Genomic DNA, 16,863 nt, shown 5'->3' with positions numbered 1-16,863 from the left:
CGATGGTTTTCGATTTTAGTAACTACTGCTGCTTCCTAGATCCTGTTCCCTTTCTTTTTCCATTTTTGGACTGCTGCTTGCAGGAAATAAGGGCGGTTTTTCGTTTTCAGTTATTCGCTTCGGCTCTCCGTTTTGCTGTTTTTTTTTTGGGGGGGGGGGAGGGGGGGGATTGCCCTGCTCTATTTCCGGACGTTGACGGAGTGTCACTCACAAAACGGTTGGAAGTCGAGCCAACAAAATTACTCGATAAACGATAAAGACAAATGAAATAAAATCACAGGGTTCGGTGCCTACCGCCCACATACAGAAGTAATCAAAAAACGACGTAAATTCAAGCGATAAACTTTATTTTATTTTAGCTGTTCCCTATTGGCAGAGGGGATTACGATTCTCCTCTGCTAGAATTTTACGTTCCCACATGAATAAGGTCAATATTATTATTATTACTAGGTTATCTAAAAGATAGTACTGCTGCGGCACATTCTGTTGATAGTGACATATTTAACGCAGTAATTCATCTATCTGCGCGTTCCAAGATTTACTATTAACTGAAGTATTGTCAAATCGTGGTGTCTAACTTAAAATCTGTCCTTGAATGCATCAATTCTTAAAGTAGTGTCAAATCGTGGTGTGTAACTTAAAATCTGTCCCTGTATGCATCAACTTCATGCATGACGACGCATCGATGGTGAGCTGTAACAAGGGCCGGGAAAAGAAAGCACATAGTGATCTGAACTTTTTTTGGACAGAAAACGATACACATCAACCTCCCCTTTACCAGATCGCGAAAACCGAAAGATATGGAAATTGTTGGAGCAGAAATCTAACTTAAAGATTACGTACTAGTACGCATTAAATATCTCTAGAATGTTGACAGACTGTGTCGAGGACACGTGCATCGCGATGTGTGAAAATGCTAAAGCTTTAACTTAAATTCATGTTTGGATGAAAAGGAATAAATCGCAGCATCTATGAAATTAGCGTGTTCTACGGTTTTCGTTTGTTTTAATCATTCTACAAGCTTTAGTAACGACGATTTCTCTTCACTTAAGAATTCGACCAAGGAGGCGAGACCGCTAAGAAATGACATACTAAGTTTAAAATTAAGATGTCACAATTAATCGTCCAGATTTACAAACTTTCACATGCTACATTAAGAACAAAAGGAAGATTTGTGAAAGTCAAGCACGATTTCCTTCACATTGTCTTAAAATACAGGTAAATCAGAGCAAAACATGACCACTATTAAACCTTTCTCACTGGAATCTACGCGAAAAGATGGAGTGACATCGTCGTGTTGAGCGTGGCGCAATGCACTTTGGTAAAAAGTGGCGCACTGCACCCTGGTTAAATGCAATGTATTCTGGTAAAAAGCGATGAATTCGAGAATTCGTGCTCCCTTCCACATATTCTTCTTAAATCCTGATTATGTTGCTGCTCGCTCGCTACGCTCGCTCCGCAGCAATTATCATTATTATTATTATTATTATTATTATTATTATTATTATTATTAGTTATTTTCATTATCATTATCATTGTTATTGGAAACATACGATAATTTATTAAAACATTAAATGTCGAATAGCTGTCATTTTTTTAACTTTTAGCTTCTTTGGTATGCAGGGCCCCTCTGAAAACCACATATGCGACGTGGACACACCTGTTGAAAGATGTTTATTATTATTGATTACATTTTAATTCAAATGAGAAAAACTAACCGTGATAAGGGCTATTATGTCACAAACCAGACAGATAGCAGAGAGTCTAATATGGAGCTTGGCAGAAACGTAGAGTATTTCCAAGGGAACATGTACGGTCAAGTGGTGTTTGTACGATATAAAGGGGTTTTAGCGTCTGACACTTTGATAAAGTTTTATTATTATTTTTTTTATTATTAAGCGTAAGCAATAAACCAAGCCGTTTTCAGGGAAGGAGAAGAATATCTGTTCCCTTCACTGTCTCCTTCCGTCAGGAACATTTGAGCAAGAAACGTCAAGATTTAAGCAAAAGTTTTCCTGTTGTTTTCTTGCCTTCGAGCATATCATGAGCTTTCTTGGCTTCTGACAGAGCAAGAACGGTGAAACTATCCATTTTAATCTTCCCTTGTGAAATCCAATTGAACACATCGTTAGCTCTTTCATTCAATTCCTTAGGCGTGGCAATGTAGTCGAATAACCTTGGGAGAACCACACTGTGTGACCCGGAAAGAAGTGCGAGATCGAGGGAGACTGGGTAACCAGAAGCACCACCGAAAAGGACCATGGTACCACGTGTCGCTAGACAACCGAATCCTACAGAAAAACAAACATGAGACATGAAAATACAAGCTAAAAATATTTCGCGACAGCTTCGTGTGTTTTCCAACAAACTCTGGGAAATGATTCTGTTGAAACTGTGTTCGCCCTTAGATCCGAAATCAACGATTAAGTACTTGTTCCAAAATCCCTTAACGATCAAATCGCACCACAAACGCAACCAGAAAAATGTGGCAAATCCAAGACTTTACCAAGAAAGGATGAGGGGTGAGAGAATCAATCCCCATTTAGGCTTATTCTTAACTAACGTTACGCCTCTCAAGTAATCTCAAGTTTAGTTTTAGACATGGTGCCCAGGCCTTCGGTTGATAATGTTATCAAGCGATTCAAGGAAATATTTTAAAACCACTTGCCATGCGCTGTCTGCGAGAGCAAACTCTGCGTCACAAGATTGCCTATGTCTGAAACTTCTTGGGATTTCCGAAACCGAGAGTGATCTTAAAATAGCCTTAGAGGGATTACCTTGTGGCGAGGCCTATATGGGTGACTAGCACTTCTATGCTCTCTTGTCTTCGCTAAAAGGCCTCTTCTTTTCATCGCTAATACTATTTGTTAGTCCAAGGGGGAAGAAAGCTTGCTGTTGTTGTTGTCGTCGCTAGCACAATACAAACAGTTTTTTGCATCTCTTACAAACACAACTTGCCTTTGTTGAAAGTTGCTTTTCCAACTCCGTCATAAATGACATTGACACCTACACTCTCGGTTATCCTGTTAACTTCTTCGACAAAGTCGTTGTTAGAGTAGATAATAACTTCATCTGCGCCACACGCTTTGGCTTTGTCAGCTTTCTCCTTCGTGCTTGTGGTGCCAATAACATAAGCTCCTAAAATCATCGACAACACATCACTTAGCGATATTGCATCACTTTGCAAGCGCAGCTCTCTGCAATTTTTCGTTGCAGCAGCCGAAGACTTTCCGATTCTCTTGATCCAATCAAAAGGTAGCGCAAATATTCGCGAATCTGTTCGTCCACGTTCCTTAGGTCCGCAAGGCGTACATATGTCCGCTGCAAATTTTGCAGGACAGCTTATATTAATTTGATACAGTCATGCAAGAAGGATGCTGGGTGGGACATACAAAGCTGTGGCAGCTATACAGGTGTGTATTTTGGACCTAACGCTTGCAACCCAAGGTACGTACAAGATATTCAAGGGAAAACAAACGGGGTAGCCCAGGTTCCTAATTGGGTTATAAGACTAATTTTTGCCCAAATTTCGATAAGGTGAATATGTAGTTTCGCCACGTGAACTTTGGTTCTTTTGGCCCTACCATGAATATTTTGGCTGAACCAGACTTGCCACAAAATATGAACCAGGGCTCAACAAACCCCACTGAAGAGTTCCCAATTAATCCAGGAGAGTTAGGATGTAAAATTTACTCCCCTTACACTCCTTTTAACAACAGCAACGTGCTGTGTTACCTGCATTCTTGGCCACTTGACAAACGAGGGACCCAGTTCCCCCAGCAGCTGCATGCACCAAAACCTTGGTCCCAGGTCCCACTGGGTATACTGAGTGAACCAGGTAATGGGCAGTCATTCCCTGGATCATGGATGTCGCTGCTTGTTCAAAAGTGATATCTGATGGAATTTTAACGAGTTTAGCCGCGGGAACAACACTGTATTCAGCATAGCTACCTGTCAATGACATAAAGAAGGCAGCAGCGTGAAATTAATTACCACCAAGGGAATCCACCACTAAATTATTTTTGTCAGTAGATGCCAATAATTTCAAAAGTTGGCAGTTTTCGTCAACTTAACATGTCATTTATCAAGCATGAATAAGATAATCAGTTAAGACATACACCTGTACACAAGATCATTTCTAAAGTAAAATATCAGTGGCATATAAAAAAGAAGTAAATAAAAATAATAACAGATGTACATACATGTATATATTATCTAATTATAATAAGCTGATAACCTCTCACTCCTCTTTTTCCTTTTCCCACCTTTCTATATTATTTACTTTTTCCTAATTTTCTATATACTTAATCTATTTATCAATAAAAATGTTTGTAATTAGATCTTGATAGACTGGCCTGCTTAGACTAGCACTAGCTATTAGCTGGCCAGTGTACCTGTAAAAATCTAAATCAGGGGCGTAGCGTGAGATTTTGAAGGTGTACGCACAGCGCGCAAATACTAGGAGGGTCTGGGGGCATGCTCCCCCAGAAAATTTTGAAATTTAGGGTCTTGGAAATGCCATTTCCAACTATTTCCGCGGAAATTTTTTATAAATAAATGCGACGGAAAATGCCGTAGTTGGTTGTTTCTTTTACCCATTTTTAGAGTTTTCGGTAACCTACAACAAAAAATGGGGTAAGACAATGGTAAAAACAGGGCAAGATGTGCACTCTTTAGACGGGCGAACTCTGTTATAACATCATCAATGTCAATGTCCTTGTGCTTGGAAATGCGCAAAATTGCTAAAGAGCTCAATCTCCCATCTGCCATGGTACTTCGTAAGGGCGTTTTCGATCTCTTCATACTGCTGAAATTACGCTCAGCAGTGCAAGAAATCTCATTCCCAGAGTCTCCGTTCCCCTTGACCAGCGGTCAGAAAACAAGAGCTCTGGGCGCAACCATTTTGAAATAACCAACTTCTGCCCATCCGGTTTCACTGCGCAGTCTGCATCTATGGCGCACGCCTAAAATGGTTACTTCTAGAGCTCTCGTTTCCGACCGCTGGTCAAGGGGAACGGAGACTGGGAGTGAGATTGCAGTGCAAGTTGATACAGGTACGTCAACAATGTTGTCACAGCAACATAAACTCCGGGACAGAATTGAGGGTTGTCATGATCAAGAGTCTCAACCAAAGTCTTTGGCTTCACATTACCATCCATTCCACTCCACTTTTGCCTCCATCTTTTGACCTCGGATTTGAATTCGCCCTTAGAGATGTCCATGTCACTGCTGAAGTAGCAGTAGATATCATTAACGGTTCTTTCTGTTAGCTCAGTGAGCTTTGCTGGAATATAGAATTAAAGCTAAAAGGGTGTTGGCTTCCTAAAACAACTAGAGAGTGAACAAGTCTAGGAAGCCAAATAACATTTCTTGTCATTTATGGATTAATTAAAAGGTACTGGGAAAACAAACACACAGGCCAGTATAATTCGAAATTTAAAAATCTGTCCTATTTTATCGTAACTTTGACAAATGCTATAAGGGAATAAAACTTTTTTTTTCCAGATTTCAACTGTACGCACGGGCGTACATGCGTATATGGACACTACGCCCCTGTAAATTGTAGCCTGCATAGCAGGCATTTCCACAAAAGCATGAGAAGGGAACGAAACTGTGAGTGAACACTCACCCCCTCCTCACTTCTTCCCAGTTTTTTGCTCACCCCAGGCACGCTCCTTGGCTCGCCTGCTCACTCGCAAGCTGGTTTGATCTCTCTGCCTGGAAAAGGAAAGGAAACGGCTGCTATGCAGGCTATGTAAATTGAGGAACAAAATACAGATTGAAAGATTGAAGATTAAATTAAGATGACCTCAAAGAAATTTAAGTAAACAATTAATGAATATCTTACAAACAAAATCCTAACTCACCTGAACCAACATGAAAGTATGCCACATGATCTCCTACTGCCAGACCCTCAACACCAGGCCCAAGTTTTTCAACCACCCCTGCACCATCCACTCCGAGGGTTGCTGGCAGACTGGGTAAAGAAAAAACACCTCCACGAAAATAAACATCAAGATAGTTAATGCCACTGACGTGATTCTTCACTAAAGCCTGCATAAAACAATACAAGAGAGCAAAAACAAAAAGTCACTTCACAGTCCCAGTATTTATAAGCTACCTCGTATGTTTAACTTGAATGACACTCCATCGGCATCTTGATTGACACTTGATCAACATCTTGACCGATACTTGGTCAAGACTAGATTGATTAGATTACTTGCCTGTTCCACGCCAAAATCAATCTCCTTCCAAATTAAACACTAGGAATTTAGTGGTATGTGAAGGGGAGGGTGGGGTGTATAGGGTGGGGTCATGCCCAGGGGGAGGGGCACTCCCTTATATGGGCTATAAAGGTATGTACAGCCCCAAACGGTATGGGTTTTCAGCCGTTTTGGTAATAAATAGGGCATTGATTTTGGCTATTTTGGTCATAAGGTTATGGTTTTTGCACTCTAGTCTTGATATGGGTATGTTTTTAAGAAGAAGCCACTTTTTCATCAATATCGAAAAGAACATCAGCAAAAACCCTTCACAAAGTATATTTACGGCAATTTAACACTGATCTATTCTAGGGAACTAATTATAAGGCAGGTCTGAAACAGGGTACGTATGGCTGGTTTGCAGTGTCACGCCATCAAAAATAAAAATCATAACTATTCATTCAATTAAGTCAAGAAGCTGGGATATGAAAGATGACTGATATATAAACAACCTCGCCAAGATTTAGGTGTGCGGCTTTTCATTCTTCCGTTGTTCGGAGGGACACAAACATGGCGGCCGTAAAGTAACAGAAACATCTGTCATCGAGTTTTGCCATTGAAATGAAAAGTTATTACTCTAGAGCTCCGACACATTTAAATTAACACTTCTTACAGAGCAACAACTGTTTAGTTAGCAAAAACTTTCCCAATAATTCATCTTTTTGACTACTCGAGAGTCTTATCGGGCCGCCATTTTAATGTCTCACAACGCATAAACTTGGAAATTCAAATGTGCCCTATTTCAAAATGAGGAACCCTGTTGAGCTTAAACGCTGCAAAACGTCCAGTTATTAGAGGGTCTTACATCTGATCAAACTAAAACTTCAGAGGGATTGGTAATTTCTAATTTTGGAAAATGATGACGTCACATGAAAAGCGGCAATTGACTTAAGGGTCAGGTCATAAATAGGGTATCAAATTTTTGGTCAGGTCATAAATAGGGTAGAGAAAATCACAGATTTTGGTCATAAATAGGGTAAGGGTTTTGGGAAGCGGGCTGCACACCCCCACACAGGTTTTGTGGGAGTACTGTTCCCCCCCGGGGGGGGGTGTCATGGGTACAGCTTGATCTCCATATAACAACCCTTAGTATAAATAAGCATAATTACTTCATGGTAAGGTAGTCAGGTGAGCTTAAATCCAAGTATTCTGATTAGTTCTTCGTTGGTCAAGCTTTTGTTATGGAAATGGCCACAGGCTGCGTATATCTTTAATTATATCAGGGGCGAATCCAAAATTTTTCTTAGGAGAGGGTACACCACTAACAAATGGCGTAACAAACTGGTGAGGTAAACAAATTTTTGAAAGGGAATAGGTAGAAGGCTCCATCTCAGGGAGGGGTGGGCACCCCTGCACCCTCCCCCTAGATCCGCCCCTGCATATAATAAACTACTTACCAACCTACAATGCAGCTAGCTCGGGCTGTAGTGGGGAATATTGGCCAGCGGTGCTCGTGCCAATATTTCATTCGGCTATGTAAGAGGCTATTATTTTTGCAAAACTAGACTTCAAATTGATGTTCTTTTACCTTGTCTTTATTTACCTTCTAGTCATTTGAAGCCATATTTAGTTGAAAGGTTAAGGTAAGATTATTCCAGTTTACGGAGTATCAAGATCTCGACCTCAGATAAGCTTAAATCTTTGAACGGACATCACATTCCGAACGCTCTGTGATCTTTCCCTCCTTCGACCCTACTATCCACGGTCAAATTTAAGTATTAAAAAGTGAATACACGGATATTGCCATGCGATTGAATCATCCTGTGAACACACTAGGGCTTAATAATTATTACTAAACTATAAATAATTTACCTCGTTCTGTCCTGGTTTAGGAATCGGTACTTCTTCGCATTTCATTTGAGACGAACTCCCAGTTTCGTTGATTACAATAGCATTCATGGCTCTTGGTATATCCTTCACTATACACCCAATTAACAGAACTAAACAATTTAAACTGATATGATAACCGCTAGCTTGAAATATGGACCAGCACGTGTAACCTCGAGGCAAAGGTCGCCAAAAAGGTGAGAAGAAATGCACAGGGGAGGGGTGGGTATGAAGAGTTGGAGTAGGTTAGGGTGGTAAGGGGTGAATGGTTCCAAGCCCTCAGCGGTCGCGATCGTGTCTTCACCAACTTGCAGCTCTGTGAAGAGAAGATGGCCACTTTCCCTTACTGCGCTTTTCTATAACATGCGGACTTTAAAATTCAAAGTGCAACCAACAAATGCGTTTTTCGTTACCGTCAATCAAATGTTTGACTACTGCCGAGTGCGCGGTAATCAAATCGTTGAGCACAGCGCGGACAACGGCAGTAAATAAATAAATAAATAAATAAATAAATAAAAATAAAAATAAAACAATTTCAATACATACGTTTTCAAAGGAAGCCATGCATGCACGAGAATAGATTAATAATTTAGCTGAGAGTCGTAGTAATGACCTTTTTATCTTGATAGCGTACTGCTAAATACATGTATGTTTAAGTAGTTCTGTAGTAGTCTGTTTGTAATGTAATGTACTGTACCTCGATGTAAGTAAATGTTATTTATTAAATAATAATAATAATAATAATAATAACAATAATAAAAAACTTCACTCATAGACAAAACGGCTCATATATAGAACAACGTAATGAGGACATTGAATGAATTGTTGAAGGGAGTGCACATTGTTATTAGGTTTTAAAGACATTTGCGCTGCTAGGTGGCAACAACGTAGTTTAAAGACCTAATCAATTTGACATTTCAGCTTGATTGTACATGCGTAACACATTTTAACAATCTCTTTTTAGTTCAGAGAGTGTTCTAATTAATTAACCCATTAACTCCCGTGCCGCTCCTAACCGGCCGTGATGAGCTTTGGCCTTTGTTCCACTTCTGACGTCATCACCTTTGACCAAAATTGGCATCCTGTTCTGCAGGAGGAAAGGACCATTCTAGTGATACCTAGATCAAATTGATTGACTCAATGGAACCTGAAATATGCACAAAAATACTCAGAAATTTGAGTGAAAAACTCGCAGCAAAATGTTTTGCGACTACACTTAGCTACTCTATGGTAAATATTGCCCGTCTCGATGATGCCTTCTCAGAAAGTTTTGAACTGAAAGCAAGTCCAATAGAAGGTCAATCACTGCTGCAAGAAGATAAGACAAGGAGAAAAAGGACGAGCGTAAAAAAAAAAATTAACGAAATCAAAACGCCAAATTTTGATTTCTGCGTATGTCCGAGAAAAAATGTCGCAAAACCCGCACTAGTGGAAAGAAGGGCATGCTGTCATGTTGCAAATGCCTTTTTGAGAAGATTGGAGCTAATTGGGCCCATATCCAGGCCAAATATCTCCAAAATATCCAAAAAATGTGTTTTTTTTGGCAAAGAGCTCCGGGAGTCAATGGGTAAGGTAATTTTTTAAAACAAAACAAGAATATTATTTTGATGTTTCTATCGACGAAAATAGGTCTTTTAGCTATAGGTTGTGCTTTTCAAAGTCGGCATGTTCATGATAGTATACTGACAAATTAGATGGCGAATAGGACAGTAAAAACATCAGTTCTGACCAGTTTGCAATTACATGTGACGCCGACGGTTAGTGATTTTGAAACGCATTTCTTGCCACTTCATAGGAATTATTATCCTTACTTTGCTCGTTCTGCTCTTCGAGCTTCTTTGGAGCGTAAGCCCTCCTTCCTCTCCCCACCCCTACTCCCTCCACAACTCAAATTTGCTACGTGGGCCCTGCTACTAGCTAATACAAACATGTTAAGCTGTCGGAAATTCCACGGAACAAAAGAGAGTTGTCGGTTTGCCAAAACAAAAAGACTATCCAACCCAGACAGATTTAATCCTTCTTGCCAGTGTGACCTGTAATCGATCAATTTCGCATAACGCCATGCTCTAAAAACTCTCACATTTCCCGACCTTTAAGTTTGAAGGGAACTAGAACTGCTGAAAAAAGGTAAGCGAATTTTAATTCGATTAAGTAACTCACTGTTAGTGTTTATACAAAATGATCACGAAGGAGATCACGAAAGCTAAAAGGAGCTTTATATCTTCAGAGTCAAGCGTTGATAATTGCGTGTTCATGTTTGTATCCTCTCAGTTTTTTTTCGTCAAAGGTTTTCTCATGGGAGGTTCTGCATTCTATCTTATTTCCTAATGAGTCGCTAACTATGTTTCTTCTTGAGAATTGCAAGCGTTCGCTCTGCATAACAATGGTTCGCTTCCTCGGTATCTGAGCGTCGAGAAACTAATTTAAATTAAACTTTGAACGAGCTACATTGAGATAACCTGCATATATAACATGAACGAGGACTGTAATCTCTTCTCTTTCTTGGGAATTACAACCAGAACAGTTTAGCTATAGCGATGTTGACATCTATTTGAATCCTTGGTTCGTTTACTTATAATATTTACTAAATTTGAAAGACAAATAACCACAACTTACAAGTTCAAGACTTGTGCGCAGTGTTTGATTCGTGCTACTTCTCGAAGTGAAACTGAAGAAGATTTTGGAGTTACGTAACCTTTTTCAGAGTATCCGAGATCTAAACGTTTTACGACTTCAATGACGGTTGCCGAGGTAAATTGAACCTTTGAAGACTTTGAAGAGCTTTGTTAAATGCATCGCTAATGCAACATAATTAATGTTTTTAGATATTAATTATACGGAGTAAATGATAAAATCTACTCTATGGAAAGGTTCCATTCGCGTAGATAAACTTTCATCCAAATTGCACGGAAGTTTGATTGATCCGCATAGTGTGCAAAGCAAACAAATTACCACATTAACGAACTTTTCACCGCGAAACTTCTGCAATTGCAAGGAGGACTAAGTTTAAAATTTAAGCCCGTGTATAAATTAAAAATGCAAATAATTAGATCAGCTTCGTCATTTGCAAATAAATTGCACTGATTTTGAAATAGCTTATTCGTCTGGGGTTTCAAGCTTGTGCATGCAGTTTTTTTTCCAGTGAGCAAAAAAAAAAGCTTTCAATGTTTAAGGTATCATGGTAGGTGGATTTTTCCGAAAAATGCGAAAACTTTTTTTTGGCTGTTCAAATTGGGAAGACTGAGATAAATATTTTGCAAAAAGAAAGGGGGAAAGGGCTTTTTTATTTTTTAAGTTAAAGCAAAAAAACTATTTTTGAATATTATTAAGCCCTTACAGCGCGTTGACACCTCTAATTAAAATTCACCGCCAGTTGTCACAAGTAACGCGAATTGCGGTGTGATATTTCATTTGTGAGGTCCTGTTAGGGGTAAATTCCGACAAGCGACATGGCCTTGAAACGGCGACATGAGTGCTATGAATTGGCAACGAACGACAGACTACTCCAGCGAAATAGGGAAAAGCGACACCAATGGCAAGATAGACCGACAACGAATTTCGCAACTGAGATTGCAGTGATTGTCTTAGAGGGTCTACAATAGGGTTCTCAGATCCCGCTTTCCCGCCCATTTTTCCTTGTTAATTCCGCTATCCCGCCCTTTTTTGCCTGGAAATCCCAATCCCGCCCACTTTTCAAAGACGTTTCTGCGTTAATTATTAACACAGAGACTATTTAAAAATAGATATCGTATAAAAGATCACAAAAGAATTCAGTGGGTAGCAGATAAGTAAGCACAAATGATTATAACGTTTCTTTCCGTAAAAGGTTTACTGCTTTGTTTTCTTTTGTCCACGTATCAGTGAAAGAAAAAGATTGTTCATTCCCATATTTAAGAGATGGCCCGTAAATACACTTGACAGTCTCTTTTAAAGCTTTCATTATCTTCACTTTCCTTTAAATCTGGGCTCAGAACTTTTCTTTCCTAATGATGGCACTCCTGCTCGCGCATCCTTTTCGTAATATATGGCGACGCAATTCGTAATGTCGCATACTTCGTACGGTAAATCGCTATCACTGTCATCCGGTGTGGCCATCCTGGTCCAAACAAACCAAGCGCTCTGGAAAAGGTCGAAAGACAAGAAAAACTGGAAAGGATCGGGGAACCAAGATTACAGACACAAGCGTAGAAAACTCGACACAGCTATACGCACGTTTCTGCCGGTTTTTGCGCTGGTCAGAGGTCATGTAAGAATTGAAATCTCTTATCCCGCTCGGTTCCCCTTATGACTCCCGCATCCCAACCATATAAAAACACGAAATCCTGCTCCCGCTCCTTATTGTAATTCCCGCTTCCCGCCCCTGTTTTCAGCTCAAATCCCAAATATCACGACGAAAAAAAAGCCAAATCCTGCATCCCGCCAAACCTATTGGGGACCCTCTGTTTTAAACGTCTGAGTTGAAGTGAAGATGCATTTCCAGAGTTTTAAATGTGTTTTCCTCTCTCACGCGTGATGTCGACGGGTTGTGAAACCCAGGCTTTCTTATATATGCTAAAACGTCCACGTCGAATAAATAGAGTCCGTCATTGCTGAGTATTTTTTTCTCACTCTCAGCTGAGTGAGCAGTGCGCTAAAACGCCTAAAAACACGCTTAAGGAAAAAGGAAAGAGATCTTCGAAAGTCTGCTTCATATTTTTATTATTGGGTCACCAGTAAAAGAATATGAAGCTGTATTATCAACAAATGGCATTATGGAAGGAAAAGAGAGACAGGGTCCCTCTGGATATCAGCCTCGTCGCTGAATGGGCCACCCTGGCTAAATAAAGTTTACCTTTACCTTTACCTTTACCTTGCCAAGGTCTTCTCGTCTTCAACAGAAGGTAAGGGTTACGCCAAATTCAAAGGAAAATTATAGATAGGAGAGATTATTCTGATTGAGGCTGTTCAGATTTTGAGTTAGAGAACGGTTGTTAAACATAAACATAGTAAAAATATTCATAGGTTCGATTGTACTTCAGGTCCAAATACTGCCTGGAAAAAGGCTGAAAATAACAATTCCAAGCATCTAAATTTCAAAATTTCCCGGGGTGAGCATGCCTCCACATCCCCTAGGAGGTTAGCAACTTCAGCGCTCGAAAGCATGCCCAAGCCCTTAGAAAGGATGCCCCCAATATGCCCCCAGCATGTCCCCAGCCCCTTAGAAAATTTTGAAAAATTGAAGTAGCTAAGAAGTCTTTTCCTTCATTCTGAGCCGAAATGTGATGCTTTAAAAGTAACCATAAAGTAATCATTAAACCCACTGACCGCAGAAATGCTGGCTCTGCATAAGAATTCCTTCTGTTGAAAAGTGTTCGAAGCAAGTGCAAAGCATACAAGGATTAAATTATATCCAAAGAGATACTTAATTATATATGTACTTGACTAAAACAGCAAGGAACCTTCAATGTGTGAGAAATAATAGTTTCAGCGTGAGAGCGCAAGATTGAATTCGTTTGCGTGAACCTCATGCTCAATGCGTGAGACTTGAGAGCACTGTGTCGGTTTTTTTTTTGATAACTGAACAAAGGTATTATGATGTGTTATACGTGTAGCTTCGTTTCAATCGAACGAGGTCAAATTTCCCGACCGTGACAACTCCTCTGAAACGAAATTCCGACAGGCGACATAGGAATCTTGCGAAATACTGACATGGCTGGTGGCAAAATTCAGACAGGGGACATGGGTACCCTTCCTAACAGGGCCTCATTTGTGCACGCGAAGTTTTCTTGATCTGGTTGTTTCATCGCAAGTTGGCTTTCGTTCTTGCCAAATTTTCTTTATGTCAGGACGAAAAGTTCTTGCCCATTTTCGTCTTTGAAGAGACCGAAGAGGCGAAAATCTGGTGGAACCCACAGGTTCAGAGTCGAACAAGATCTTTGGCTCTGAGCGACCGTGGGTCGCACTGTAACCAAGGAGAATGGTTGAAGGAACTCGAGGACACTAGTCCCGCCAATGAAGCTAAAGGACAAAATACAACAAGTGCTAGTCGCACGAAATTGTTGTAGAACGGACGCGATTCCGAAATTTCCACAACGAGAGAGTCAAGCGCAGATGTAGATGTTGACTATGTAGACCTCGAGATTTCCTCTTTTTCATGTTTTTTGGCTTCACGAGGCATGGTTTCAAAAAATGTCTGGAGAAAGAAGGAGCCTAAACTTAAGCAACATAATACCAATGCCGCCGACGAAATCTTTTAAGTAAAAGATCACGGCAGTTTAACTTGTAGTTTGTCCCTTCTCGGACGACTTCACTGCAACGCGGGTTTCCGCGCCAGAATATTAGTCGTCTGTTTATTTCAAGTTGTCATAACCCATTGTTGTGGTAAACTGACCCATGCCGACATCTGTCAGTGCGGAGGGGATTTTTAACACCTATTCATACAAATCTCATAAAAGGTTGTTCGTGTTTTTCGCGATAAAATAAAACTGCATATAAGGTTGAACATTTTTACTTCGTTTACGCGAGTCTTCCGATGGAATTGGCTGAAAATCGGCAGGTATGTTCTAGGATACCTCCTTCGAAAAACCGTTTCGGGCTTTGTTTAATTTCAATTCCGTTTCAAAGTTATGGCCTTTATTTGTAGAAAGAAATGTCCGCATTAAAAATATCAAAGTTTAGGAGGGTGTATAAAAAAAACAAACAAACCACATCTGGAAAATCGTAGACACGATTTTTGAGGGTGTTGTCTGAGAAAACATTTCCGATGTAAATCGCGCCGCTCCGATAATTCACGCGCGGAAGCGAACCGGTTCACTGAGCCAAGCAGTGTTTCTGGGTATTTCTTTTAATATCACTGCGACAATAACTTTTTGGAAAATTTCAAAGATATGATTGTATCCTATAACTATTAAGCTTTCAGAAAATGTTTAGGTTGATGGGGTTTTCTTTCAAAGCGCCAGCGTAAGATCGCGATTTCCAAACACTGTCAATCCACCCACCATGATACCTTAAAGTGCATCCAAATACTGACAAATAAAGAAGACCTAATCGACGCGAATGAAATGTTGCATGCAATTGTCAAACCGACTCGTAAAAAGGGACTGGGTACGAGGATCTAACCGCTATCTGGACGAGGATGTTCTCTTATATTAGTTTTGAGTTTCCTGATGAGGGGAACGGCTCACTAAACTCAAGTTAAACAAAAATAAAGAGCCGCATCATAGCTTATTTCCTGTTAGTAGAAATTACAAAGGATTTTTTTTTAAATGTTTGCCATTCTTTCGTTATCTTGCCATCAAGTCCTTTAGTTGAGCAACTTGGTTTGAAGTTAAAAGAGTCTCCATCAACAATACGGCAATGCTTGGGATGCACAGCTCCTTGTCGTAAGCTAAGGACACAATAATTGCGTTGGTAATCATTTCTTTCTCGTAGCACTGGACCATGACAATATCCGTTGTTGAAGAGGTGCAAGTTCTTATTCGGCAGTGGAAGGTGACATCAATAAATGGTACGTTCAGAGAGGAAACGCTCTTAAAACCAGCCTCGTTTTTATTACGATAACCGAGCGAAGCCTGAGATGAGTCTGAGATGGCGCGGTAACCCGACTCACTGATTACTGCCGTGTCCAGACTCCCCTCAGCCGAGAACACCTTAAGACTACTTTAAACTGACCAGTTTTTTTGTCCATTTTTAAGTTGAAAGGCAGCTGGATTTCTAATTCTTCTTCCGTTTTATCCTCGTAGGTTTGAGCGGTTCTCTTATTGCGGTATTTTCTCTTGCTGTCCTTTACGAGTTCATGTCTTCTTATCACAGTTACCTCGACCTTCCCGCCGCCAAAAGATCTGTAACCCAGAAATCTTCCACAACCAAAAGGTTTGTGTCAGTATCGCTTTAACAGTCCGATCGTGGCTAAACTCACGGTTGACATTTTTGTTTTGTCAGTGAGAAACGTTATTCTTTGGCAATAAATTTGTGAAACTTTAAATCAGGCTTTAATGCTTCCAACGCAGATGTTCTTATGGCTCATTACGCACTCCTCAGGAAAGAATCACGGCACGAGACCAAAATTGTCTGTTAGCTCAGGAGGCTAGCATCGCATGAGCATCACTTGGAAAAGTCAAAAGTCAAAAGCCAAAAGCCGAAAGACTTATTTCAATCAATGGAACCTACATATAATGGTGTAATGCTGTTACAAATTATCCCATTAGTGTACTGAAGCTTCCAGAGGGGTGTTCCGATGAGTTACGCGTGAACAAGGTTTTTGGTATCAAAATGAAAACGTCGCGCAGCCCTTTTCGAATTTTTTCCTTCGGTCTTGAAAAAGTCATCTAAACTTATTTTTATTTGCCATCAATTCAATGAACATCTTAGTGCTCTAGCTAGGAATATCTAGTGTATGAGCTAATTTACTCATGGGCTTTGACAGAAATGAAGCAAAAATCCTTGTAATAGCACTCCGTTAACACCCTACACTGTCTTACTATTTCAGAATACAAGATCACGTTTTACGGACAGGCTCTTATCTTCTGAATGCCATAGCAGGTTATCTGTTGATGTTGGTGGTTGGCACGTGGAACATTTGGCTCTTTGTGTCAATTGTCACTGGATTAGGCTTTGGTTATTTTTTATCAAATCCGCTGTACACATGGTACCGTTGTAGGGAGTACCAAAACGTAAGAAGAGAGGATGGGCGGAGAAACAAGAATTATTACAGAAGTAACGGGAAACAAACTCCAGGACAACGACATAGATATTCACCGTCTTAATCAACTATGCTATTCTATTCCGCCTGGGA

The 16,863-nt window shown here is 40.1% G+C and overlaps 2 protein-coding genes across 3 annotated transcripts; one reads left to right on the top strand and one right to left on the bottom strand.

Moving 5' to 3' along the window:
- Positions 1-1,723: 1,723 nt before the first annotated feature.
- Positions 1,724-8,162, bottom strand: LOC145483113 (quinone oxidoreductase 1-like). Its single transcript, XM_081461719.1, has 5 exons — positions 8,076-8,162; positions 5,868-6,054; positions 3,736-3,951; positions 2,959-3,138; positions 1,724-2,291 (listed from the first exon to the last, which is right to left on the bottom strand). Exons 1-5 carry the CDS (start codon positions 8,160-8,162, stop codon positions 1,993-1,995), a joined length of 969 nt encoding a protein of 322 aa, XP_081317845.1. The 3' UTR covers positions 1,724-1,992.
- A 1,562-nt stretch (positions 8,163-9,724) lies between these two features.
- Positions 9,725-16,847, top strand: LOC145488397 (protein SLC31A2-like). Of its 2 annotated transcripts, XM_081467252.1 has the most exons (4): positions 9,725-10,217; positions 15,501-15,576; positions 15,812-15,941; positions 16,558-16,847. In XM_081467252.1, exons 2-4 carry the CDS (start codon positions 15,510-15,512, stop codon positions 16,832-16,834), a joined length of 474 nt encoding a protein of 157 aa, XP_081323378.1. In that variant the 5' UTR covers positions 9,725-10,217; positions 15,501-15,509; the 3' UTR covers positions 16,835-16,847. The 2 variants fall into 2 exon arrangements, with proteins under 2 accessions (XP_081323378.1, XP_081323385.1); XM_081467259.1 differs by lacking the exon at positions 9,725-10,217 and having other exon boundaries at positions 15,083-15,576.
- Positions 16,848-16,863: the final 16 nt, after the last annotated feature.

This window comes from Orbicella franksi, chromosome 1 (genome assembly GCF_964199315.1).
Source record: "Orbicella franksi chromosome 1, jaOrbFran1.1, whole genome shotgun sequence".
Taxonomy (NCBI): Eukaryota; Metazoa; Cnidaria; class Anthozoa; order Scleractinia; family Merulinidae; genus Orbicella; species Orbicella franksi.
Note: the sequence above shows the minus strand (reverse complement) of the source record. Positions and strands in the feature narration are given on the sequence as shown.